Source organism: Macaca thibetana, chromosome 2 (genome assembly GCF_024542745.1).
Source record: "Macaca thibetana thibetana isolate TM-01 chromosome 2, ASM2454274v1, whole genome shotgun sequence".
Classification (NCBI taxonomy): domain Eukaryota; kingdom Metazoa; phylum Chordata; class Mammalia; order Primates; family Cercopithecidae; genus Macaca; species Macaca thibetana.
In genome coordinates, this window is record NC_065579.1 from 510,600 (window position 1) to 538,546 (window position 27,947).

Genomic DNA, 27,947 nt, shown 5'->3' on the forward strand with positions numbered 1-27,947 from the left:
TCCATCAGGTGCAGCGTCTGCAGAATATCTCGAGCTCTGATCTTAGGAGCCGTGTAGGGAGGGTCAGACTCATGTAGCCTCCAGCTGCATGGCTCCTAAACCAGAATTTCGAATCTTGTGACTAATGTTAGTCCTACAAAGGCAGTCTAGTCCTCAGACGAGGAGGTCTGCTTTGGTAAAGGGCTGTTATCGTCTTTGTTTCAAACTATAAACGAAGTTTTCCCCCAGGTTAGTTCAGCCTATGCCCAGGAATGAACAAGGACAGCTTGGAGGTTAGAAGCAAGATGGAGTCGGTTAAGTTAGATCTCTTTCACTGTCTCAGTCATCATTTTGAAAAGGTGGTTTCATCTCCACCCAAATCTCATCTTGAATTCCCACATTCTGCAGGAGGCACCCAGTTGGGGTAATTGAATCGGGGGGGGCAGGTGTTTCCTGTGCTGTTCTTGTGATAGTGAGTAAGTCTCATGAGATCCGACGGTTTTAAAAAGGGGAGTTTCCCTACACAAGCTTTCTGCTCTTGTCTGCTTCCCTGTGAAACGTGCCTTTCACCTCCTGCCATGATGGTGAGACCTCCCCAGCCACATAGACATGTAAAGTCCATTAAATCTCTTGCTCTTGTAAATTACCCAGTCTTGGGTGTCTTTGTCAGGAGCATGAAAAGACTCATACAGCAGGCAAGCTGTGCTGAAGAAGCAATTCCTCTATTCTTTGTGTTCTTTGTGGCGACCTCACATTGTTTGTATCTTCAGTCAAATACACCCAAACCGCCACTGTCTACACACTTATGAGCACTCATGAGTGTGAACACATAGCAGCCCTCTTCTCATCTCTCAAAATGTCACTAGGAGACACCTAATGGGGGGGGAAGCCAGATGTTCAGATATTGTGATTTGAGTATTTTCGAATAAGGCAATGTCAGAAAGTTGTTGAATCACTAATGTCTCTACTGAAATTCAAAAAATTGAGTGGCACTGAGCATTACAATGATTTTGTATCTAAGACATAACATCTATAGGCATCAAAATATTTCCGTAATATAAAATGGAAAAAGTATTGACTATCAGAATATTTGGACAAATATTTGAATCACATATTTGGACCCATCTCCCTATTTTATTTTGAACATTTAAAAAAATAAACTTCTAATGGCATCCCAACAAAGGTAATTTAAATAAACCCCTCCATTTCTGCATAACTACTGCTGAGGTTGTGAACAAAAGACTAATTTATGTAATAATGCCCCCTAAAATAAACTATATTCTATGGACATATCCAAAAGTAGTGTAAACAAAGTCATACATGAGATACAGCTTTATCTTCAATATGCTGGGCAAATAATATTGTATTTATCTGAAGTAATTTATTGTGTATAGTTTCAGCCACTTATATGCAGTCTGTACAACTTTAAAAACACAATGTATTGGCCGGGCGCGGTGGCTCAAGCCTGTAATCCCAGCACTTTGGGAGGCCAAGGCGGGTGGATCACAAGGTCAGGAGATTGAGACCACCCTGGTTAACACAGTGAAACCCCGTCTCTACTAAAAATACAAAAAATTAGCGGGCACCTCTGGTCCCAGCTACTCAGGAGGCTGAGGCAGGAGAATGGCATGAACCCGGGAGGCGGAGCCTGCAGGGAGCCGAGATTGTACCACTGCACTACAGCCTGGGCGGCAGAGCAAGACTCCGTCTCAAAAAAACAAAACAAAACAAAACAAAAACAAACAAAAACTGATAGTGTTAAAAAAAGAGAGGATGCAAATTAGTTTCCATTTTTATTAAAGTTGTCTTTTCTAAGAAACATATTACACTTAAAGTTCAATACCATAAATATTCTTAAATCTTCTATTTTAGTTATTAAAAATGTAAACACAAAAGAAAACAACCACTCCCTCCCCATCCCCAATCTAATATATATTTAAAAAATATTCTTCCTCTCAGGTAAGTTCTTTTCTTCAGAATGAGTAACACAGACTTCATTAAAATCTTGTTAGTCCTCCTGGGCTGCAAGGACATGGCAGGAATGACGAGTGTCCACTGTGACTGAGGCCTGTCTCCTCCTGCCATGACCACTCATGTGCCCTGAGAGACAGGCTCCTCTCTGTCCATTTAGCGTCCAAGGACATGGACAGTGGTAAGGCACCGAGCACAGACACTGTGACAAACACAGCACGCAGGATGGCATATGCTCCTGGAGGCAGACCACAGCCAGCACAGACAGCAATTCTGGATGAGTGTTAGTCACAGGCTATAGGGCTGGAAGGATTCTGAGAGATCACTTAGTCGTTCACAGATGGCCTCAGTCAGTAAGTCTTCTAATGTTAGAGGGGACACTGATACAACATTATGGAATACTTTGATATATTTATTTATTTACCTTCCTAAAACTAAACCTCATAAAATGATGTTTCAACTTCAAATATCAATAAACCTTAAGCCTAGATAGGCTAAAAACTAACTGCAAGCATAATTCATAACATTTATAGAATGTCTATTTGGTCTCAAGAAAAATAAGCATCCTATAGGAAAAATGTAAGGGTTACTGGTTTTCAGAAATAAAAGGATGTTTTTCAGGAGAATACTGGAAGGATCTATATTAGGACGACCTACCTGTTTGCCAGTTTCTTTAAAGCTGTCAGCTCAAGGCTACTGACATGGCTTTTGCTTCCTTCCTGTAAATTTTGTTCCTGAAAACCTGAGACAAATTCACTTGATATTTTTGACAACTGGGACCTTAAAATGATCAAAATGAGCCTAAGTCTGAACTGAAAACCAAAGTAGTCAGTTTTTATAAGTACTTGACCCTTTTTGAATCAGAAAGTGACTCCAGTCTACTGTCCCCAAATTGCTGCTCCCCATTCCTTCCCTGCATCCCTCACTTCCACTACAGCTGCAGCCAGCCCAGTCTGTCCCTCTTACAGAGACATGGCTTTGTCTTTGCTAACATGAAGGTATAACCTGCCACAGGATACCAACGCGTGGGCCATTTCAAACTCTCCACTTTGCAGCTGAATTTTATACCAATAATGCTGCAATGACATCTCGGATTCTAAAAGTCTGCTTCACTGTCATCTTTTTTTTCCCCAAGAAAGAGTCTCCCTCTGTCATCCAGGCTGTACAGTGCAGTGGTGTGATCAAGCTCACTGTAACCTCAAACTCCTGACCTAGTGATCCACCCGCCTCGGCCTCCCAAAGTGTTGGGATTACAGGCATGAGTCACCGCACCCGCCACTATCATATTCGAAGTGACTAAAATGTGCCTCTTAAAATCTCTGACAGGTTCAGTGTCCTTCCAAGCCTTGCTGGATACACTATGCAGAATCAATGATCAGTAATCATATTCAAGCCTTACTGAAGAGGACAGGAGATATCAACACAGTTACCCTGAGGAACTCAAGACTTTATCCATACTTTATCTAGACACCATAGTTTATCCAGTTTCACATTTGTCCAGAGAAAACACTGGGATACCAGGTTTCCAAGCTTAATAAATATATATACAAAAAAGTCATCTATAATATTTTCTTCAGAAAGCCATTAGTGCAAATATAATTATATCAATAAAAAATAAAGCAAAAATATATTTCAAGTATAAAAAGCACCATGCTCAGAAACAACACTACCTAAATGGTGCCACTACACAACAGTCAAAATATAGTCAAACCTATCACTGTGACTCTCAAATATATGATTAATTCATTGTATTTTTGGTAAAATTCTTTATACAGCTCTTTGCAGGATGATTCATAATCATAAGTATATGCTTAGATTATTGTAAGTTTCTTTAAAAATAGACTCTTTGCTTTTCTTTGACTTTGCACAATTTAAAGTGTGTACAACATATGCAGAAAATGAGCACTGGCCCGCAGACCATTATGCAGGTTGAGCATCACTTACTGAAATGCTTGGGACCAGAAGTGTTTCAGATTTCAGACTTTTTTTGGAATTTGGATATTTACAGATACCTAATGAGGTATCTGGGGCATGGGACCCAAGTCTAAACATGAAATTCATGTTTCATACATACCTACAGACACTGCCTGAAGGTAATTTTATACAATATTTTTAGTAGTTTGTGCATGAAACAAAGTTTGTGTTAAGTACTTATATGCGGAATTTTCCACTTGTGGTATCAGGTCAGCATTCAGAAAGTTTCAGATTTTGGAGCAATTTGAATTCCGGATTTTTGGATTATGAATGCTCAACCTGTATTAGCTTCTTTTTAGTTAAGTTGACTATGTTTGAGATTCCCACCTTTTCACAATGACAAATACCTCCCATTTAAAACCGCATGCAAATATATACTTTAAATTTATGCATCTGAAAAAAAGCGACTTTCCTCTATGCTGGGGTTGCTGTTGGCTCTAATGCCAAATAATCAGAATTAATTCTTAGTAATTATGCTGCTTTGCTCACTTAGCACAATTTTTTCAATGGAGTACTGAATAGCTACATGCTGAATGGACGAAAAGGAGGGAAGGATGAGAAAAGGAGGAGTATAAGGAGTCTGTCTGAGGGTTGTGGTTACAATACCATGGAGGAATAGGAGGAGTCTATCCAAGGGTTGTGGTTACAATACCATGGAGGAAGAGAAGCAGTCTGTCGAAGGGTTGTGGTTATAATGCCATGGAGGAACAGGAGTCTGTCCGAGGGTTGTGGTTACAACGCCATGGAGGAATAGGAGGAGTCTGTCCGAGGGCTGTGGTTACAATGCCATGGAGGAATAGAAGGAGTCTGTCCGAGGGTTGTGTTTACAATGCCATGGAGGAATAGCAGTCTGTCCGAGGGCTGTGGTTACAACACCATGGAGGAATAGGAGTCTGTCTGAGTGTTGTGTTTACAATGTCATGGAGGAATAAGAGGAGTCTGTCCAAGGTTGTGGTTACAATGCCATGGAGGAACAGGAGGAGTCTGTCCAAGGGTTGTGGTTACAACGCCATGGAGGAATAGGAGTCTCTCCGAGTGTTGTGTTTACAATGTCATGGAGGAATAGGAGTAGTCTGTCTGAGGTTGTGGTTACAATGACATGGAGGAACAGGAGGAGTCTGTCCGAGGGTTGTGGTTACAATGCCATGGAGGAACAGGAGTCTGTCCGAGGGTTGTGTTTACAACACCATGGAGGAACAGGAGTCTGTCAGAGGGCTGTGGTTACAACGCCATGAAGGAATAGGAGGAGTCTGTCCGAGGGTTGTGTTTACAATGCCATGGAGGAATAGAAGGAGTCTGTCCAAGGGTTGTGGTTACAACACCATTGAGGAATAGAAGGAGTCTGTCCGAGGGTTGTGGTTACAATACTATGGAGGAATAGAAGTCTGTCTGAGGGTTGTGGTTACAATGCCATGGAGGAACAGGAGGAGTCTGTCTGAGGGTTGTGTTTACAATGCCATGGAGGAATAGAAGGAGTCTGTCTGAGGGTTGTGATTATAATGACATGGAGGAATAGGAGTCTGTCCGAAGGCTGTGGTTACAACGCCATGGAGGAATAGGAGGAGTCTGTCCGAGGGTTGCGGTTACAATGCCATGGAGGAATAGAAGGAGTCTGTCCAAGGGTTGTGGTTACAACGCCATTGAGGAATAGAAGGAGTCTGTCCGAGGGTTGTGGTTACAATACTATGGAGGAATAGAAGTCTGTCCGAGGGTTGTGGTTACAATGCCATGGAGGAACAGGAGGAGTCTGTCTGAGGGTTGTGTTTACAATGCCATGGAGGAATAGAAGGAGTCTGTCTGAGGGTTGTGATTATAATGACATGGAGGAATAGGAGTCTGTCTGAAGGCTGTGGTTACAACGCCATGGAGGAATAGGAGGAGTCTGTCTGAGGGTTGTGTTTACAATGCCATGGAGGAATAGGAGGAGTCTGTCCGAGGGTTGCAGTTACAATGCCATGGAGGAATAGGAGGAGTCTGTCCGAGGGTTGCAGTTACAATGCCATGGAGGAATAGGAGGAGTCTGTCCGAGGGTTGCGGTTACAATGCCATGGAGGAATAGGAGGAGTCTGTCTGAGGGTTGTGATTACAATGCCGCAGGACTTCATTAGCTTGAGAGAAACAATGGGCATCGCCTATCATTCATGAATATATATTTTTTTCTTTTCATATTCTTGTTAAACCTCATCTGAACATTAAGAAATTTCAAATAGGAATTACTAAATGGGGCTGGTAAGCTCTATTACCAGTGTAAAATTACTTCTGGTGACTGGAATCTATGTTACCAGTAATAGGAGGAGTGTCAAATGCAGGAGGTAAAGGATATTTAAAGCAAAGGCAATCTTCCAGCTTCTGTGGACTGAGTCTTACTTAAAGTGGTACAGTGGATGCTACTGGATAGGCTCTATCCAAACTTGTACCTTGCTATTAGTACACAATTCAGACCATCTCGTTTTAACTTGTATTTTCCTTCTTATACATAAAACCATTTTCAGATGTTGGAAATTCTTCTGCAATAATTTCTTAAACCACTTTAAAAAATTGCATACCTGTCTGCCAGAATTTCTTATCTTCATCGGTCACAAAGGAATAGTTCTGTTTTTGTTGGATCACAATTGTCTTAAGTATTATCAAAAAAATACAATTATGTTTTTTTCTGTTTGCACGTCTTCCATGTTTTTACCGGGCAGAGTATTTTACTCTCTCTGTTTCCACATTTTTTCATGTCATTATCAAACTCATGAAGAATACAACTGGAAGCTGAGCTCTGAAGAGGGATGAATACAGAGGGCTACCAGCACACTGATAGCAGTTCTGGAAGCTGAGCTCTGAAAAGGAATGAATAGATGGCTACCAGCACACTGACAGCAGTTCTGCCATAAACTGCCACACAGCTGGCAAAAAGGGCAAACACGGTTAAATCATAAGATTTAATGAAACATTTTTAAAAAATTCTTTAGAATAAACAATGGGAACAGTGAATTAAGTTTACTATATACAGCCATTAATTTTTTTTTCTTAAAGATACAGGGTCTCACTCTATTGCTCAGGCTGGAATACAGCGGTGCAATCATAGCTCATTGCAGCCTCGAACTCCTGGGCTCAAGCGATCCTCCTGCCTCAGCCTCCCAAGTAGCTGGAACTACAGGCATGCACCACCATGCCCGGCTGCCATTAAATTTAAAATAGGTATAATAATGATATGTAGAAATCCCAATTCAATTATTTTCTATAAATCAAAGGACAATTTATACTTTTAAGGACAAGATCTCTAATTCTAATCTTGCAATAATTAGCTGTTGTTTAAGTTACTGCAGTATATGGATGATGAACTTTCCCACTGTTATATGTTAATAAAAATGTTGAGGTATGTAATCACTCTGAAAATTCCACCCATTATCCTTTTTTCAAAGGAAAACTTTAGGAAGATTACAAATCCTAAGTGACTTGCAGTTCCTTCTCCTTCTCCAAGATGAGGTGGTTGGGTTGCTGATGAAGGTGGCCGGGTTGTTGATGAAGGTGGCCGGGTTGCTGATGAAGGTGGCCGGGTTGCTGATGAAGGTGGCTGGGTTGCTGATGAGGACAGGCAGCTGTGAAGTTCTGTTTTAAGGTCTGATGGTCATCAACTCTTCTAAGCCAAACTCAGGAATGCCACTTCTGCCATCTGCATAGGCTGGCACTCACTCAAACTTTGTGCTTTGTTCACATGAACATAACATAAAAGGATATCTTGAAGATCCACTTTTCCATTCCTAATGCCATACACACAGAAGAAATCCAGCCAGTAGAGGAAACAGATTGCCTAGCAGAAGCCAGAGGGTGACCACCAGGCTTGAGGAACAGGAGCAAAGATCTAGAGTTGAAAACAAAAAGCTGACTTTCTATAAACATTTTTGGGATAAATCATACCAATTAAATATTGACAGATGAATAGCAGTGATTATTAAAAGGTAAACAAGGACCACCTTGAGAGCTAAATCAAGAGTGAAACCCAGGTATAAAAAAGTTTTTGTTTCTTTTTTAATGGAGGAAACATACATATGGAGGAAGAAATGATGTATCCACTATACCAAGGATAAAAAATGGTATCCAAAAAAAATTGCCTTGGGGTAGTAACCAGCAAAGCTAAAGATAATACATAGGAAAGTAAATTAATATCTTGGTTATTGTGAGATGGGGTGAAGAACTTTCTTCTTTTATTTTTTCTTTGTACCTTCTAAGTAGGCTGATCATATAATTTATCAACCAAAATTAGCACATTTTGAGAATGCAAGGGAGAGGACTATTAATAATGACGACAGACAGACGGACTGCGAGGACGCAAGGGAGAGGGCTATTAACGACGACAGGCAGACAGACTGCGAGCATGCAAGGGAGAGGACTATTAATAACGACAACAGGCAGACGGACTGCGAGGATGCAAGGGAGAGGACTCTTAATAGCGACAACAGGCAGACGGACTGTGAGGATAGGACTATTAACAACAACAACAGGCAGACAGACAGTGAGGATGCAAGGGAGAGGACTCTTAATAGCGACGACAGGCAGACGGACTGTGAGGATGCAAGGGAGAGGACTCTTAATAGCGACAACAGGCAGACGGACTGTGAGGATGCAAGGGAGAGGACTCTTAATAGCGACAACAGGCAGACGGACCGCGAGGATGCGAGGGAGAGGACTATTAATAATGACAACAGGCATATGGATGGTCTCAGCCAGACCAGGACATATGGTCCCGTGTTTCTAAATATCGACCTATCCATTCATATCACCAATCAATCTGACTTGTTTTGAAACAGCAGAAGATTCTACAGATTTGGGGCACTAGAGGTATATTTTAATTCAGCCATGATATGTCCTTATAGGTAAAAACAGTTCTCATAATGGAAACATTTTTATAGCAGTAGGGAGATGAGGCCAACCTGACCTTATTTTAGGATGAGTTGTCCTTTTAAATATTTTAAACAATAAAGATGAGCTTTTATTTATTTATTCATTTTGAGACAGAGTCTTATTCTATTGCCCAGGCTGGAGTGCAGTGGTGTGATCTTGGCTCCGCCTCCTGGGTTCAAGTGATTCTCCTGCCTCAGCCTCCCGAGTAGCTGGGACTACAGGCGCCCACCACCACGCCTGGCTAATTTTTTTTTTTTTTTTTTTTTTGAGACTGAGTCTGGCTCTGTCGCCCAGGCTGGAGGCAGTGGCCGGATCTCAGCTCACTGCAAGCTCCGCCTCCCGGGTTCACGCCATTCTCCTGCCTCAGCCTCCGGAGTAGCTGGGACCACAGGCGCCCGCCACCTCGCCCGGCTAGTTTTTTGTATTTTTTTAGTAGAGACGGGGTATTTTTTTAGTAGAGACGGGGTTTCACCATGTTAGCTAGAATGGTGTCAACCTCGTGATCCGCCTGCCTCAGCCTCCCAAAGTGCTGGGATTACAGGCGTGAGCCACCGCGCCCGGCCAACACTGCGTAAGATTTTTATTGTTCATAATCTGAAATGTCAAACTGCCATAAAAATCTCATAGGTCATTTAAATCAAAACTTTGTGAATTCATGAATTCTGCTTTTCTACTCTCAGCAATGCGTTCTCAGCCTCAGTTGGAACACCGTCAATTTCAAGGGGAACGATTCTTCTCAAGGGTGTCTTCTGCATCCCCTCCTGCTTCTAAAGGGTTTAATTGGCATCTGCCTCCTCACAGCTTCAATCTCTTGGTGCCAGTTCCATTCTCTGGAGTCTCAGAACGAGCACACGGTCCTATTCCTCAGTGAACCCCCGGTCTTTGCCAGCCCATGTCTTTGTGTCTCATTTTGCATGTGGGTTATTTGTGCCTCCTTGCATTTTTCTCCTCTTTGTGGGTATGCCAATTCCTTTTTTGAGTATCTTTTCCAGATCTTTCCCTCACTTTCACTTCAGCTGATTATGATATGACTAAAATATATTTAATCACTTTTTGTATTTAATGAGCAGCATTTTGTTTACCCTTAATTTCCAAATGAATGGATACAACGTTCACTTTTTGTGGTCTTTGATGAATAATTTTGTGCAACTCAGAGGTTCTTCACCAGAAAGCCTTGCTCTTACTCACAAGTGTCAAGTTGACCTATCTTAGATTTCTAATAATGGTGGGAAGGAGGATTTTCCCATAAAAATGCAATCAGAAGGGAAGAAACTCAACTTGTTTTAGAGCTTCCTTGAAGGGATGCCAACATTTTATAAGAGAAGTTTGCCCCTTTACTTTTCCCTCTTTATTCCAACCATAGAGAGCACTCACCCAGTGGCAGAGCTCGGGTCAAGTTAGTAGCTGGAGGATCTGTTTCTGGAGGACAGAGCTCACAGAAGTCCCAACACGATGGGCAGAGTAGGTTTCCATCATGAATCCAGCCATTCATCTGGATACTGATGGGGAGGACCTGCCCAGCCCGACTACACAAATATGAAGTATCTTGGACCCAAACTTTCAGACCTTGAGGAGAACAAGAAACCTTCAAACAGGAAAAAATATATAAAAATAATAAATATCAGGTCAGTAAGATTCTAAGAGATTTCTCCTTCAACTACAGGAAAATACATTAAAATTTACAAAAAACGTTGGGAATAAAGCACAATTTGCAGTGTGGGCATATCTTTAACCTCATATAAAGAGTTAAGTTGGCCAGGCGCGGTGGCTCACACCTGTAATCCCACACTTCGGGAGGCTGACGCAGGCAGATCATGAGGTCAAGAGATCGAGACCATCCCGGCCAACATGGTGAAACCCTGTCTCTACTAAAAATACAAAAATTAGCTGGGTGTGGTGGCAGGCACCTGTAGTCCCAGCTACTCAGGAGGCTTAGGCAGGAGAATCACCTGATCCTGGGAGGCAGACATTACAGTGAGCCGAGATCGCGCCACTGCACTCCAGCCTGGCAACAGAGTAAGACTCCGTCTCAAAAAAAAAAGAGGGTTAAGTTATTTAGGTCCTAAAAGAATTACACTCTGTGTGGCAGGAGTTCTTAAACTTTGAATCTAGCACCTTTTAAAGAATCTGATGCAAGCTATGGACACTTTTCCCAAAAATTACAAGGGGGCACACACACAGAGCTTTTACACACACAGAGTTTTTTTCTTTTTTTTTTTGAGACGGGTCTCACTCTGTTGCCCAGGCTGGAATACAGTGGTGATTTTGGCTCACTGCAGCTTTGACTACCTCGGGCTCAGGTGATCCCCCACCTCAGCCTCCTGAGTAGCTGGGACCACAGGCATGTGCCACTATGCCGGGCTGATTTTTGTATTTTCTTGTAGAAATGGGGTTTGGGTTTTGTCATGTTGCCCAGGCTGGTCTCGAACTTCTAGACTCAAGTTATCCATCCACCCTGGCCTCCCAAAGTGCTGAGATTTCAGGCATGAGCCACTGCACCCAGCCAAAAATTTAACTATTTTTAAAAAACCCTCAAAGTTGTTTTCTACAAAGACTTCACATTCAATTATGCTACTTCCCTTTAAATACTTCTGAAACTTCTCTCTTGGAACTATCTTCAAAGTCAGTGCACGCTTCTGAACCTGTCTAATAGTAGCAAATTTTTACGTGGCAAGTAGATATAATTTTTGGAAATAGCCCAAAGTTGCCCAGAACCAAGTCCAGTAAAGGTAGTTAACTAAACTGGTAAATACAAGGTGTGACACAAAATTACTAAGATTGATTTCCTTAGGTGACAAACTACTTCTAAATATAATTTCAAAAGAAGAGTTCAAAAGTATATTTGAAGTCATTTTGAAATAACTCTATCATCAGTTAAGTTGAAATATATCACTCTTTTGAAAATTTGTTTTTCACAAAAACAAACAATGAAGTGTGACCTCTTCTATAAGTCTGTCTTTCAGTGATCCACATCAAGTAAACATCAACACAGCTACAGTGCAACGTCATTATTCTTTAAAGTGAGACTTGGTCGAGCACTGTGCTTGGTGCTGAAAAGGATACTAAAAAAGTACATGATATAGTGCCTGCCCTCTAGCAGTTTCCATTGAGGAAAGATGAGTAGGATACAAATTTTTTTTTTCAGCTGGGCACCGTGGTTCATGCCTGATTATTAATCCCAGCACTGTGGGACACCAAGGCAGGTGGATCACCTGAGGTCAGGAGTGCGAGACCAGCCTGGCCAACCTAGCGAAACCCCATCTCTACTAAAAACACAAAAATGAGCCAGGCGCTAATTTGGCGCTAAAAATGGTGGGCGCCTGTAGTCCCAGCTACTCAAGTGGCTGAGGCATAAAATCACTTGAACACAGGAGGCAAAGGTTGCAGTGAGCTGAGATCCCATCACTGCACTCCAGCCTGGGTGACAGAGTGAGACTCCATCTCAAAAAAAAAAAAAAAAAAAAAAAGACAATAAAAATAATAATACTTTTTAAATAAAATACTAACAGTATTTTGAAATTAGAAGAAAAAGCAAAAACTGAATAGTACCAGACTATTTTATGATTAAGAGTCAATAAATGGTAGAAACAAGAACAAATATTAGAAAGTTTCATGGAAGAAAGCATTTGTATGCTAAGGATGTACCCAGGATTTGGATCATGGATCACCGTAGGGCAGATATTACAGGTTGGGAAGCAGAATGCACATGGCTTGGAGATGAGAATTATATGAGAGTGTTGATAGGACAAGAGGAAAACTCCCTTGCTGAAGCTGAAGTATTCTCATTGTGGAATTCTGGGAATTAAGCGTGGGCAGGAGGGTAGATGTACAAGTAGTAGCAGACATAATAGACTCAGGAAAGCTGAGTCAAAATCCAGCAGCAGGAAGAACCAGGAAGAAACTGATTTGCAGAACACAAAGAAGGCTCAGGACCGCCACACCCGCACCCGGTGCCAAGAAGTAAGAGCTACAATTACAAGGATCAGATAAAAGTCCATTTCAGAAGCAGACCCCAGCATTCCTCTTCCTCACCTGGACCACTGTTTGCTCTGAACCCAGCTGATATAGTTTGGGTATTTGTCCACTCCAATCTTCTGCTGAGATGTGATTCCCAGTGCTGGAGGTGGGGCCTAGTGGGAGGTGTTTGCGTCACGGGGATGGATCCCTCATGAATAGCTTGGTGCCCTCCCCACGGGAATAAATTCCCCAGAGATCTGCTTGTTCAAGAGATCGGGACCTCCCTCCTCTCTCGTTCCCTCTCTATGTGATATGTCTGCTCCCATTTTGCATTCTGCCATGATTGTAGGCTTCCTGAAACATCACCAGAAGCCCAGGCCAGCACTAGGCTTCTTGTATTCTGCAGAATCATAGAGATTTATTTTTTGGAAAGGGTAAAACAGAGTTTTTCTGTTCTGGGGGAAACTAAGTACAGGTGAGAACTGGGCTGCCATCATGAAAATAAGGACTCTTAAGTTTACAGGTTAAATATTGAGACTACTTAGCATTTGAAATTGACTTACTTCCTAGAACTCTCACAGCATATAAACTTCAGGCGGGAGACTGGTAGTTTCTGACAAATCTGACCAGTCAAAAGGGAAACCCCTCAAGACACAGATATCAAAGGTTTTGTAAGGAAGGAGCCCTATAGTGAAGACCACAGTCAGCAAGCCCTATGTGTGCTCAGAGCTTCCAAACTGCCTGCCAGCCACTTCTTTTTTCTTTTTTTTTTTTTTTTCCTGTGTAGCTGGGATTACAGGTGCCCACCACCACACCGGGCTAATTTTTGTATTTTTAGTAGATGAGGGGTTTCAACATGTTGGCCAGGCTGCTCTCAAACTCTTGACCTCAAGTGATCCGCCCGTCTCGGCCTCCCAAAGTGCTGGGATTACAGGCGTGAGCCACTGTGCCAGGCCCCAGTCACTTCTTGAATATGAACAGGCTGTTAATGATCACCAAAAATAGAATCAACCCATTAAATTTTGGAATACTGGGGCTTGTGGCAGGTGGGGATGTGGTATGCGAGCTAAAATTAAGAATTTACCAGCTTCCAGAGAAGAAAGAAGAAAGATTCTGGCAATCGAAACTCAGAATGACATTGAGACTTCGGATACAAGGGAAAAATCCTCTCAGAATTCTGATGGAAAATAATTTTCTTTTTTTTTTCCTGCATCCAATCATTCATTAGGAAAATAATTTTCAAAAAGAAAGCTACACCCACTCAAGCTATCGAAGGATGGCAGAACACACCACTCCAAAATATGCTATTTTGGCACAAAGGTTTCCAGCTAAAGGGACTTAAACACAGCAGACCCAACGACACTGTTCTGACCTCCCCCTTTCCTCCTGAAAGCAGGAGATAAAACTCCCACATGAATAATGTCCTTCCTTTTCCAGAAGAAAAGAAACCTTCTTATCACCAATATAGGGAGTCAAAGCCAAAGAATTTGGTACAAACAGACCTTCTTAAAATAATTCTTAGCTTCCTTTAGCCTCTCCTTACATTTTACTTTTCCATAACTGTCTCCCTTTGTTCAACGTAGTATAAAAGTATATAGGTTTTACCACTTCTTTGAGTTTTCATTTACTCATGCGGGCTCCTGTGTCATGCAAAACTTAGATTAAATAAATGTGTGTTTTCCTCCTGTTCATCGGGCTTATGTCTACTTCATTCTCAGGCCTAGCTGAAGACCTTGAGGGCAGAGGTGAAGCAGGTGAAGTCCCGCCTTCCCACGCTATCAGCAGGCGTCACAGTAGAACAGTGATGCTTTCAGACACGCAAGTCTCAACGCTGTTCTCTGTCACATACTCCTCAAATCTCCACTAGAAGATATGTTCCATTAAAATTAAAAAGAAATCCAAAAAAGAATACGACACAAAATCCACAAAGTAGGGGATCCAATATGAGAGAGACAGAGGGACCAGAGAACCTCCAGGATGACCCTAACTTGAGATCCCAGCGGGACCTCCAGGATGATCCTGACTCGAGATCCCAAGATGCCAGTTGTGCTGTCAACATAGGATTACATAGTCGAGATGAGCACAGGCCAGAAATGTTCAGAAGAGATTTCCCCAAGATGAAATGGATAGAACACCTCAGGTATCTGGTTGTACTGAAAGGAGATGAGCCCAACTGGGAGAACAGCTTAGAATTAAATTAGTGCTAAATACAAAGAAAACTAATTTCATGAAAAAACAAGATATTAAATCTAGAGAAAATGAAATACTGGGGAGAATAGGGAAGTAATCATTGCGTGCTACCAGGCGCCACGTTTGCATAGTCATGGAAACGTAAACAGTGAACACATGTTGATCCATAATCACCAATGGGGGAAGGGGAAACAAGAAGTCTATGATGGGGAAATAGGAAGCGAACACAGCAAGAGGAGGAGGTGAACCAACTAAATTCTTATTTTCTAAAGTCAACAGCTAACATCTGAAATTCAAACCTTATGAAAGAATAATATAAGCTTTTTAAAAATAAAAAAGCAGGCCGGGTGCAGTGGCTTGTGCCTGTAATCCCAGCACTTTGGGAGGCCGGGGCAAGTGGATCACTTGAGGTCAGGATTTCGAGACCAGCCTGGCCAACATGGTGAAACTCTGTCTCTACTAAAAAAAAAAAAAAAAACTAGCTAGGCATGGTGGCAGGTGCCTATAATCCCAACTACTTGGGAGGCTGAGGCAGGAGAATCACTTGAACCTGGGAAGCGGAGGTTGCAGTGAGCCGAGGGATTATGCCACCTGCATTCCAGCCTGGGCAACAGAGCAAGACTCCATCTCAAAAAAAGTAATAATAATAAAAAAAATAAGAAAGCAAATAGTAAGTCTCCCCTGACTCCTCCACCCCAACAAAACAACAACTAAGAATTGAAAGTGAAGACTCTGGGAAGAAGTAATAAACGTTAAGGAAGTAATAACAGAGGCTCTAGTTTTTTGTGTGTTTTGTTTGTTTGTTTGTTTTTGAGATGTAGTCTCACTCCATTGCCCAGGCTGGAGTGCAGTGGTGCAATCTCGGCTCACTGCAACCTCCGTCTCCCAGGTTCAAGAGATTCTCATGCCTCGGCCGCCTGAATAGCTGGGATTATAGACAAGCGGCCACCATGCCTGGCTAATTTTTGTATTTTTAGTAGAGACAGGGTTTCATCATGTTGCCCAGGCTGGTCTAGAACTCCTGACCTCAAGTGTTAGCCTCAGCTACCCAAAGGGCTGGGATTACAGGCATGAGTCACAGCGCCTGGCCTGAGGCCGTAGTTTTTTGGAAGCAGACAACAAATTAGTTTCAAACTATTTGCATGTATAAGTTTGATCAAAACTAAAATTTAAAAAGGATCAATGTGGTCATGGAAGGAAGATGAGAGGAGGAAAATTAGTTAGGAAACTGTGAAGTGATAATGGCTTGAACTATGAAGGTAAATCTAAAATAAAATAGATATAAGAGATTTCAATAGGAGAGTAATCTAAAGACTTAGTCTGTATTGATCCGTCTTTACAGAACAGAGAATAGAAAACAATCATTCTGGTTTCTAATTAGAGAGACTGGGACCAGTGCTGGAAGCAACACAGCTGAAATGCAGAGTTGTTGAGAGAGGGCTCATAAACTGGATTCTGGATGAACGGAATTCAGAGTGATCAAACTGCAACCGAATGTACTTGTGACATCCACAGTCAGTTCAGACACGGGGCTAGAATGATATAAGATGATACTAAGAATGGCTCTTTAATACACACCACAGAACAGTATGTGTAACTTGATACTATTGGTGTAAAAAATGAAACAAAAATATAAATTTGTGCCTGCACAGAGTTTATCTTTAGAAGGATACAAGAAACTGGTAATGTTAACTCCCTCTGAAGGGAGAAATGAGTGACTGAAAGACAGGGCTGGGACAAAGGCTTTTCCTGTACATTCTTTTGCATCTTTTGAATTTTTCACCATGTGAATTGCTGACTTATTTAATAAATATATAAATTACTTAAAAATTTATATTAAAAGGTGCCATCAGCACAAACGGTGATGTGGTAAGGCCCAGGACCTCAGTTTCATCAGGAAAAACATGCTAAGAACACAAAGGGTTGACATGAAAACACGCGCCTCAAGGTGTCTTTTGTACAGAGAAAATACAGTCCCCTTTGAACTTGCACCTGAAGCATTTCATCCCACTTTTTATTTCACTTATTCTTATTTATGTTCATCACAGCAATTATTTAGCCACAGATAGCCAATCTGTAACTTATAACAAAGCCCATTTCAACAACTCATTATCTTATGGACGCATATCCTACAGGTGTCAAAGCCCACAGAACATAAAACACCCGGAGAGAACCTAATGTGAACATGGACTTCGGACGATGATCTGGGTTCATCGATGGCACCAAAAATACCTCTGTGGTACAGGATGCTGACGGCGTGGGAGGCCACGTGTGTGTGGAGCAGGGGAATATGGGAACTCTCCATACCTTCTGCTCAAATTTGCTATGAACCTAAAATTGTTCTAAAAAATAAAGTCTATTAATAATAATAAAAAATAAACCTCAAAATAACACCAAAAACCCCTCAACAACAACAAAAAACCTAGTCTGGTAGTTCCTAGGAAAGCTGAACATAGAATTGCCATATGATACAGCAATTCTACTCCCGAGAAGACTGAAAACAGGGAGTCCGACAGATACACGGAAGCCAGTGTTCACTGCAGCAAGATCCCAACAGCCAAGAGGTGGATGCAAACGACCTCAGTGTCCGTCAACTGATTCAAAACGTGACAGATCCATACAATGGAGTGTTATTCAGACATATAAAGGAAAACCGTTCTGATACATGCCACAGTGTGGATGCGTCCTGACAACGCCATGCTAAGTAAAAGAAGTCAGGTGCAAGAGGACAAATATTGTATGATTCTACTTATAAGGACTACCTAGATTAGGCAAATCTACAGAGAGAACAGAGAATAGAGGCTGTCAGGGCTGGGGGAGGAGGAACAGGGAGGGATTGTTGAGTGAGTACAGAGTTTCAGTTTTTGGGATCATGAAAACCTGTGAGACGCAGAGTGGTGATGTGCACGACAACGTGAATGCATTTAGTGCCACTTAACTGTACAAGTAAAAACAGTTACAGTGGAAATGTTTGTGTTATATCTATTTTGCCACAATTCTAAGAAAACAAAGCTCAGCGATCCCTCCCTTTCTCCTTTCCCCTTCCTCAAAAGTAATTACGTCTAAAGCCGTTAAGTGAGGAAAGGTAGGTGATCTGTATGGAGGGGCAGGGGAGGCGTGTGACCGGGAGGTCACGCAGAGTTGGCCGGGTGAGGAGGGTGATGGGAGTGAGAGAAAGTGGACAGGATGTGGATAGATCAAATGAGTAAACATACTGAGATGACAGGAGCTGGATTTCTCACTGTTGGTGAAGGAAGTACAAATATGAAAAGGTGGAAAACTAAAATAAATCCTTTGGTGTCAGACAAGTTCTCACACCAATGGAATCAAACCAGCCTTACTGATGCGAACTCATGGTTACACACACACAGTCACAGGAGAGTGTACTGATACATATACATACATTTCCTGCCTTACTAAGAGGGCCTGATGAACTGGTATTCCCAGTTCCCAACTGCGATTATCAATGGCAATGAACAGTGTAATCAGCACCCAGATCTTAGTCTCTAAACACCACACTTCACTGAAAGTAACTGCAGGTCTTTAGAGAAATGGTTAATTACATGTCAGGGGCAGACAAAGAACAAAGAGAGCTTAGAGTATCTTGTGACAGAAAAAAAAGAAATATTCGGCCAAGCATGGTGGCTCATGCTTGTAATCCCAGCACTTTGGGAGACCAAGGCGGGAGGATCAGTTTAGGCCAGAAGTTTGAGACCAGCCTGGACAATTTTTGTACTAAAAATACAAAACTTAACTGGGTGTGGCGGTGCACGCCTGTGATTCCAGCTGTGCAGGAGGCTGAGACACAAGAACCTCTGGAACCCGGGAGGCGGAGCTTGCAGTGAGCCGAGATCGCACCACTGCACTCCAGCCTGGGTGACAGAGTGAGACTCCATCTCAAAAAAAAAAAAAAAAAAAAAGAGGATTGCTTGGGCCCTGAAGTTCTAATCTAGCCCCGGCAACATAGTGAGACCTCTTCTCTACAAAAAATCAAAAACGTAGTCGGGTGTGTGGTGCACACCCGTAGTCCCAGCTGCTCAGGAGGCTGAGGTGGGGAGGTCGCTTGAGCACAGGAGGTGGAGGATAGAGTGAGCCATGACTGCACCAGCACTCCAGCCTAGCTGACAGCAAGACCCTGTCTCAAAAAAGAGAAAAAGAAAAAAAAATTGTAGTTTGCCCTTTTTGGATTTCTAATTACAAAGGAAAAAAGACCCTATTATTAATCAGCAACTGATATATTAATTCCTTTTTCTTTATTTTTTAGAGAAAGGGTCTCACTTTGTTGCCTAGGATGGTCTCGAATTCTGGGCTCAAGCGATCCTCCTGGCTCAGCCTCCCAAAGTGCTGGGATTATAGGCGTGAGCCACCATGTCCAGCCTGATTTACTAATTCTTATAACCCATGCAGTCCTCAGACCTTTTGAAATAAAATTGTACATTTTTTCCATTACAAAGTAATATTTGCTCAAGAACAAAAGTACATATTTGCCATTACTTCCTCAGAATATATGCCCAGAAGTAACATTACAGCAATTATATACATATTTTTAAGAGGCAGTTTTTCTAAAGAAATGACAATATTTTCATAAAACATAAGCATCTAAACTAATATTTACATAAACAAGATAAAGTATTGATCAGTAAATTAATTACATAAAAATATGAAAATATAATTTAAAATACACAACCATAAAAGAGATAAAATCACACAATATTTGGCATAACTAAAAACAAACATAAGCTTACCTGATAGCATCCGCTCCCCCAGTCTGGGTAACTCAGCTTCCTCTCACACTTTTCCATAACAAATGCTGATTTCTGAATTAGACAAACTGAATGAGGTCCATACTTTTCAGCGCCATAGTTCTTAAAAATTTCTGAGGCAAAGAAGAAAAGTCTCCTTAAAAATTGACTTCTGGCTCAAAGAACAAGAAACTGAAGCATTCCATTTTTATGATTAAAAATTGCTTTAAAAATCAAACATGTTTCATGGAAATTTTAAATTTAAAAAATTAGGATAGACAGGATTCCAAACTCACACTAGGTTCTTAATGATTAACAGGAGAACACTACTGTATCAGACACAAGGGAATAAAACTGGGCCCAAAGTTTTCTAGGTTAAATATACAGAAGAACTAGCACTAAGAATCACTAGATCACGAGACACCAATATAAGAATCATCTTCACTGGTGGTCTAAATAGGAGGCACCTCCAAATGACCCATGATAGGATGAGGCCAAGTGATTTCTATAATGCAGACTTTTGGGGGGTGTTGCAACTTCTGAAAACTTTTTTATATCTTCAACTTGTGTCACCTCCTGGAAGTCCATAAATATTAGGTTGGTGCAGAAGTAACTGCGGTTTTTGCATTACTTTAATGGCAAAACCACAATTACTCCTGCACCAACCTAGTAAGATGCTGATCTAATCTCACATTAAGCACAAACCTGGAGAGGACAGGGTGGAATGAAAGGCCTCTAAATACCTAATGGACAAAGGGACAAAGCTCTTAAACCCAAGCAATAATTTCCTCTCTTTAGACTCTTCACAATAAGTTTTATTTTGGGAAGTAGAAAGTTCAATTAGCCCATTTTGAAATATTATAAAGATAAGTGTTTTATGTCAGTTTTGATAATAAATCAACATATAAGCTAAGAAAAAATGCAAATTAGAATAAAACAGAATTCTTTACTTCTTTTGAGTATCAGAGTCTTTGAAAAGTATAGTGATCAGTGTCTAAAATGGGGTTCCGGGCTGGACGTGGTGGCTCAAGTCTATAATTTCAACACTTTGGGAGGCTAAGGAGGGAGGACTGCCTGAGGCCAGGAGTTTGAGGCCAGTCTGGGTAACACAGCAAGCCTCATGCACGCCTGTAGTCCTGGCTCCGGGGAGTCTGAGGCAGGAGAATCACTTGAGCCCAGGAGTTACAGGTTACAGTGAGCTATGATGGTGCCACTGCACTCCAACTTAGGTGACAGAGTGAGACTTCATCTCTAAAAAATAATAATAATAAAAAAACAGAATTCAGCAAACTATAACCCTCAGGCCAAATCCTAACACATTCATTCATTTACATATGGTCTGTCACTGCTTTCAGACTGTAACAGCACAGCTGAAGAGCTGAATCAGGAAGCCAGAGACTTGACGACCCACAAAGCCTCAAATATTTATAATTTTGCCCGTTACAAAAAAAGTTTGCCAACTCCACCTCTAAAACAATAACATGTGATAGTACATCTCTGGCAAATCCATAGCCGACAGATCTGTGCATTTCTTTTGCTTTAATACGGAACTGCTGAGTAGTTACAAGTTGTTAGGATATTTATTTATTTATTTATTTATTTATTTATTTTATTTATTTATTTATTCTGTATTTTTATGTGAGATGGGGTCTCACTGTGTTGCCCAGGCTGGAGTGCAGTGGCGTGATCTCGCCTCACTGCAACCTCCACCTCCTGGGCTACTCAAGCAATCCTCCAGCCTCGTCCTCCTGCATAGCTGGGACCACAGGTGTGCACCATCACACCTGGCTAATTTTTTGTATTTTTGATACAGACAGGGTTTCACTATGTTGCTCAGCTGGCCTCAAACTCCTGAGCTCAAGCAATGCACCTGCCTTGGCCTCCCAAAGTGCTGCGATTATAGGCACGAGCCACTGTGCCTGGGCAGGACATTTATTAAATAGATGAGTGATGGGGAAAAACGCTGCAGGAATCCAGTTACATCTGCCAAATTTAAGAGTAAAAGGTAAGAATACAAAAATTTAGAATTTAAATGCCTTAGCCTGTAATAAAGTATGGAATGGGGGTGGGGGTTTGGAGACTAGGTTAAAACTTCTGATGAACACAGAGAGAAAAACTACTTACTGCCCTTTCTTACATCAGATGTGAGAACATTTCTGTTTACAAAGGTAATTAGTATGAGCAGTAACTTACTGCAGAATATCCAATTCTTTATTCCTTTGATAGCTTGTTCATTTATACGTGTTAAGAGGAAACAAATAATACGGTAACATATCTTACTGGCCATGAGACAAGAACATTGTTTTGACATCTGAAGAGTGACATGTTGCTTCTAACTTACATAAAACGCACATTCCCCATGAGAGGGAAAAGCAGCTTATCTAAGGTATTTTAATAAAAAGAGGTTGGCATTAGAGGATCTTGCACTGACACAAATTAACTATATTACTTAGTATCTATCCGCTTATCTGGGAAATACAGTAATGTCTTCCTTATGTTTCTCATAATGTTTTCAGAAGAATAAAATGGTAAGAATGAAAGTGGTTTGCAAATGGAAAGTGCCATGCAGCTAGAAGGTATGACTAAAATATAGTGTGTGCATGCATACGCTAATAATCCCTTCGATAGGTCAGGCACAGTTGCAAGCACTTACTACATTAATTCATTTAATTCTCACAACTCTATAAGTATTGTCTCCATTGTACAGATGAAGAAACAGGCAGAGAAAAGCTAAGTCACTTCTTACATATGGATAGCAGCTGAACTATAAAGCAAATTAAGACCGTTCTGCTCTAGGGTCTGTGCCCTTAACCACTATTCTATATTGCTGATATATAATTTTAATATATATATTAAACTTCATTTCACTAGCCGACTAACCTGGTTGATTTTCCAATATTCTACAATCTGAGCTGCGCTGATATTCACCACTTAAATGCCAACTGAATTCCTGACTGAAAGGGCAATAGTCAGCAATTTCCACGGAGCCACCATAATAAGGCAAATCTTCTGCAGGTATCCCACTGAGTTCATCAAAGTACTGCAAAACAAATATTGGGAAGACAAGAAAGAAACATTCTGTATAAACAAGAGGAAGTGCACAGGTAATATTTTGCAACCCTCTAATGCCATATAACACAAGATACTAAAGTACTTTTCTTCATCCACTGCACCAAATAAAGAAGACAGTAGTAAACCACCAGAGGAGTAATTTAAGGTTGCTATAGTTCTACAAATAAACAAGGTAAGTAAATGAGTCTTAAGTTATGTATTACAATGTTCAATTAGACTAATGTTTTAAACGAATGAAATAGTTTTAATTACACTGAGTAAAAAGAAGTTTTAAGAGTTGACAAAATATAAAACTAATGCATAAAGTTACATTTTAAATATATTTTTCGAGAGTTTTTAGGAGGCAGTTTACACATTGTTTTGACAAACTTGAAAAAATTAAAATCTGAGAAAATAAATGAGATCATATATAAAAAATACTTTGAATGCCAAAGGTACAAGGCACCAGATAAATTTTATTGTTCCTTTCTTTTTTATAGTAATTTTATGGCCGGACATGGTGGCTCACGCCTATAATCCCAGCACTTTGGGAGGCCAAGGTGGGCGGATCACCTGAGGTCAGGAGTTCAAGACCAGCCTGGCCAACATATAGTGAAACCCCGCCTCTACTAACAAAAAAAAAAAAAGAATACAAAAATTAGCTGGGCATGGTGGTGCACAGCTGTAGTCCCAGCTACTTGAGAAGCTGAGGCAGGAGAATTGCTTGAACCTGGGAGGCAGAAGTTGCAGTGAGCCGAGATCACACCACTGCACTCCAGCCTGGGTGACAGCAAGACTGCATCTCCAAAAATAAATAAATAAATGAAAATAAAATAATTTTATGTGTTTTTTCACCCCTGGATGCACCAGAGAAATTTTTAAAGATGTTACATTTTTGAGTTATATTACTATGCCTATGAATACATTTGCTATTTTATGGTATCTGAAGCATTCAATGAGCTTATAAATATGTGTAGGAAGCTTAAAATTCAGCAGCTTTATTTTAAATTAGCTTCTGAGACATCATTTCTGACAAAAGGTTCCTTTGTAAATAGCAGGTACAGTTGAGGCTTTTTAAAGATAGCTTTGGCAACAAGAAATGTAAAGGTCATGGCCAAGCGCGGGGGCTCACGCCTGTAATCTCAACACTTTGCGAGGCCAAGGTGGGTGGATCACATGAGGTCAGGAGTTCGAGACCAGCCTGGCCAACATGGTGAAACCCCGTCTCTATTAGAAATACAAAAAGTAGGCCGGGCACGGTGGCTCAAGCCTGTAATCCCAGCACTTTGGGAGGCCGAGACAGGCGGATCACGAGGTCGGGAGATCGAGACCATCCTGGTTAACACGGTGAAACCCCGTCTCTACTAAAAAATACAAAAAACTAGCCGGGCGAGGTGGCGGGCGCCTGTAGTCCCAGCTACTCGGGAGGCTGAGGCAGGAGAATGGCGTGAACCCGGGAGGCGGAGCTTGCAGTGAGCTGAGATCCGGCCACTGCACTCCAGCCTGGGTGACAGAGCGAGACTCCGTCTCAAAAAAAAAAAAAAAAAAAAAAAAAAAAAGAAATACAAAAAGTAGCCAGACATGTTGGCTCACACCTGTAATCCCAGTGCTTTTGGAGGCCGAGGCACATGGATCACTTGAGGCCAGGAGTTCGAGACCAGCCTGGGCAACATGGCAAAACTCCACCTCTACTAAAAAATATGAAAATTAGCCAGGCATGGTGGCTCGCAGCTGTAAACCCAGCTACTCAGGAGGCTGAGGCACGAGAATCACTTGAACCTGGGAAGGGGAGGCTGCAGTGAGCTGAGATCATGCCACTGCACTCCAGCCTGGGCAACAGAGTGAGACTCTGTCTCAAAAAAAAAAAAAAAAAAAAAAAAGATAAAACATAAAAAGAAACATAAAGGTCAAATCAGAGATCCAGACAAGATATGTGGGACCATTTCCTTAATCTTTAGGATCCCATGAATCAAATCTTTTCCAAAGCAGAGTTTCCAAGTCTTCTAATTAATTGGATTAGAGTACTTAAGTTATTTTCTTTAAAGATTTTTTTTCTGTGTAGATTAGAGGAATTTAAATAGCAAGATTTTGGAAATAATTAGAAAGCATAAACAGGTAAAAACAGATCAAATATTCAAATTCTTCTTGCCATTATTGTAAGACACTGCTAGATTTTAACTAAGTGCTATCAATTAGGACATTAGTTATAAAGAAATGGAAGCATTATTCCATTTTTTTCTAACTTATGGAAAACAAACAGGGCCTTATAAATTAAGAAACTTACGAGAATTTACTCTTTTAATTAAAATGGAGACTACTTTTGAAAAGCTGATTCCTACAACTGTGCCCCAGACCCGTTTTACCTGGTATTCCTGTGGTAAAGGTTTAGGGAACTTCTGCAAATTACACACTGCAACTGCTCTCTGGTCCTGTCTGCAAGTTAACTGCAGTGGGTTACTTCTGAGCGTGTCACAGTAAGGGCTCAGCGTCTGCCTCCTGCAAACAAAGAGAAGTGCCACATTATCAAACTTTAAAGAAAATATTGCAAGTCCATTAAACAGCCAACAAATGGAAATCCAGATCCCGGCCTAAAAACACAAACCTTCATAATTAACAAATGGGATTCTCGGAAAGAGATGGAGGTAACGTCCCCTCTGCCCTGCAGCTACAAAGAGTGAAATTTTCTCTATTCAATAATCTGACAGTTTGTTTAACTGACCACCTTCACCAGACAATCTTATTTTCCTGTGCAAAATAAAGATTATGTGAATATTCCTAATTGTTACCAACTTGTTCTGTTCCATTAAATGTAATCTTGAAAATATAATTTGAAAAAAGGGCATGTAAATTATTAAAAGATATTAGAATCTGTTGCACTGTCTTGCAAAAACAACCTTCAAACGAACCTGTAATTCTTAGCAGTCATCAAATTGACAATTTACAATATAAAAATTATATTAATATCATAATAGCAATTTTATAAATAAAATCTCAGTATTCCTAAATAATAGAAATCCTATTAATACTGGTCTACCAAATTGTAATGGAATCATTGACAATTTTCCTCTTCTTCCACATATTTCTTAAGGAAAAAAAGCCTGTATTAAATATTTCTTATTTTAAGGAAAATTGATGAATTGTCTTATTTAAATGAACACAGTGTATCAGCATACATCTTTAGGGAGTTACAGCTTCCTAAGATGAAACATACAAAATACTTACCACAGTCTTCAGCAAAGTGGAAGCAGCACAGTATAACAGGAAAGCAAACGTTTTGAAGTAATCGCACAGGTCTGGGTTCAAACACCAGCACCAGCCACACTTCTGTGGAAATTACTTAACTTTCCTGAGCTTCAACCGCAAAGCACTCAGTGCCTGGCACATGCAGGCTACTCAATAAATGTAATTTCTGCTGTTTATACCATTTTCATAAAATCTTCATATAAGGCAATATTTTAACTTCCCATGATAAAGCTTCGAATGAATATGGAAGTTCATATTCCAATAGTTCTTAATTAGTGACTTTCTTGATTCCATGAAAGTCATTTCTGTTTTTTGTCTAAAACCAAAAGGCATATTATATTTACTTTAAATTACATAAAATGAGTTTTGGCTAAATGAATAAAGAAGAAAAAAGAAGTTAAAAGTTAGCGATTTTAAACATTCCAAAGTTAGAGCTAAGATTCATGGCTTACAAATTCCGGAGAAGCACTGTCAAGAGAGCTAGAAAAAGTCCCTATCTGTGCTGCCCGATGTCGCCATCGATCATGTATGTCACTTGAAAGGTGACTAGTTAACTGAGGAACTGATTTTTTTTTTTCTTTTTTTTTGAGGCGGAGTCTTGCTCTGTCGCCAGGCTGGAGTGCAGTGGTGCAATCTTGGTTTGCTGCAAGCTCCGCCTCCCAGGTTCAAGCAATTCTCCTGCCTCAGCCTCCTGAGTAGCTGGGACCACAGGCGCCTGCCACCACAATTACACCTGGCTAATTTTTGTATTTTTAGTAGAGACGGGGTTTCACCATGTTAGCCAGGACGGTCTCGATCTCTGGACCTCGTGATCTGCCCACCTCAGCCTCCCAAACTGCCGGGATTACAGTCATGGGCCACCGTGCCTGGCCCTGAGGAACTAAATTTTAAATGGTATTTAACTTTAACTAATTTAAATATAAGTTCAGCCCCACGTGGCTAATGGTACCACATTAGACAGTATAGCTCTAGAGTCAATATTCACATCAAATGAGCTAGGCAGAGGAGTTGGGTGGTTTATCAGTTTTAGTTGCTTCAAACATGGAAAGAACCTTATTTTAAGTATGTGTACATTGAAGTGATTCAAATAAGTATGGCTCTGCCTATGCTCACTTAACCAACCCCTTCTCACACTGGTTTCCCAACAACGGAGAAGAGTCACAGTTGACGAAGCCCAGAAGTTAGGCATCGGCCCCTGTGCTCAAGAACGGCCGCACTGGAATCCCTAACATACACACCGGCAGACTGGGTCTGTGCTGCCGGAAGATGGCTTCTATCCTGTGAATGATTCTGAACTTCAGTGCTCCCAAGTGGGACATTTGAATGATTATGACAGGGGTCAGCAAACTCAACTCTTGGGTCAAATCCTGACCACAGTCTGTTTTCTTTCTTGTCGATTTTTCGTTTTTAAAACAGGGTCTCGTTGCCCAGGCTGGAGTGCAGTGACACAACCGCACAACCATAGCTCACTGCAGCCCTGATCTTCTGGGCTCAAGCAATCCTCCCACCTCAGCCTCCCAAGCAAGTGGGACTACAAGCATGTGCCACCATGCTCACTTACTTTTTGTAGAGATGGGGAAGATGACAGGAACATTGCCATGCCCATTGGTTTTGCCTCTTGCTGTATAAAAGCAGAGGTAAGTAGTTGTGACACAGATTGTAACAACCCTCAAAACCTAAAACATTTACTATTTGGACCTTAAAAAAAAAGCCTTGCTGGCACTGGCTTATGAATCAAAGGATAGAAGAGAATTCAAGGGACCCACGGCTTTAGTTTTTAAGAATAAAGAAGTAGAAGTCCCTTCTGTTTCAGGTCTTAGGTGATGCTATAATTGGGATCAAAAGGGGAATAAACAGAGTTGCAACTGTTAACAGAAAAGTGAACAAAAACCTCCCTGAGCTCTTGCCGCTGCAGTGTGAATTACAGACTTCCTCTGACACACCGGGACA

At 41.1% G+C, this 27,947-nt stretch overlaps 1 protein-coding gene and 1 pseudogene across 1 annotated transcript in view; both read right to left on the reverse strand.

Annotated features, from left to right (window-relative positions):
• The window catches only part of LOC126947940 (60S ribosomal protein L35a-like), a 111,409-nt pseudogene that overhangs the window by 22,253 nt on the left and 61,209 nt on the right, over nucleotides 1-27,947 (reverse strand).
• LMLN (leishmanolysin like peptidase) overlaps nucleotides 1,760-27,947 on the reverse strand; it is a 78,191-nt gene continuing 52,003 nt past the window's right edge. Inside the window, exons 13-17 of the mRNA XM_050779060.1 lie at nucleotides 25,118-25,250; nucleotides 22,584-22,743; nucleotides 19,707-19,837; nucleotides 10,189-10,399; nucleotides 1,760-7,774 (exon numbers count right to left, since the gene is read on the reverse strand). Of these exons, the coding sequence (XP_050635017.1) occupies nucleotides 7,674-7,774; nucleotides 10,189-10,399; nucleotides 19,707-19,837; nucleotides 22,584-22,743; nucleotides 25,118-25,250 (736 nt within the window). The 3' untranslated portion in view covers nucleotides 1,760-7,673. The remainder of the gene's footprint in view (nucleotides 7,775-10,188; nucleotides 10,400-19,706; nucleotides 19,838-22,583; nucleotides 22,744-25,117; nucleotides 25,251-27,947) is intronic.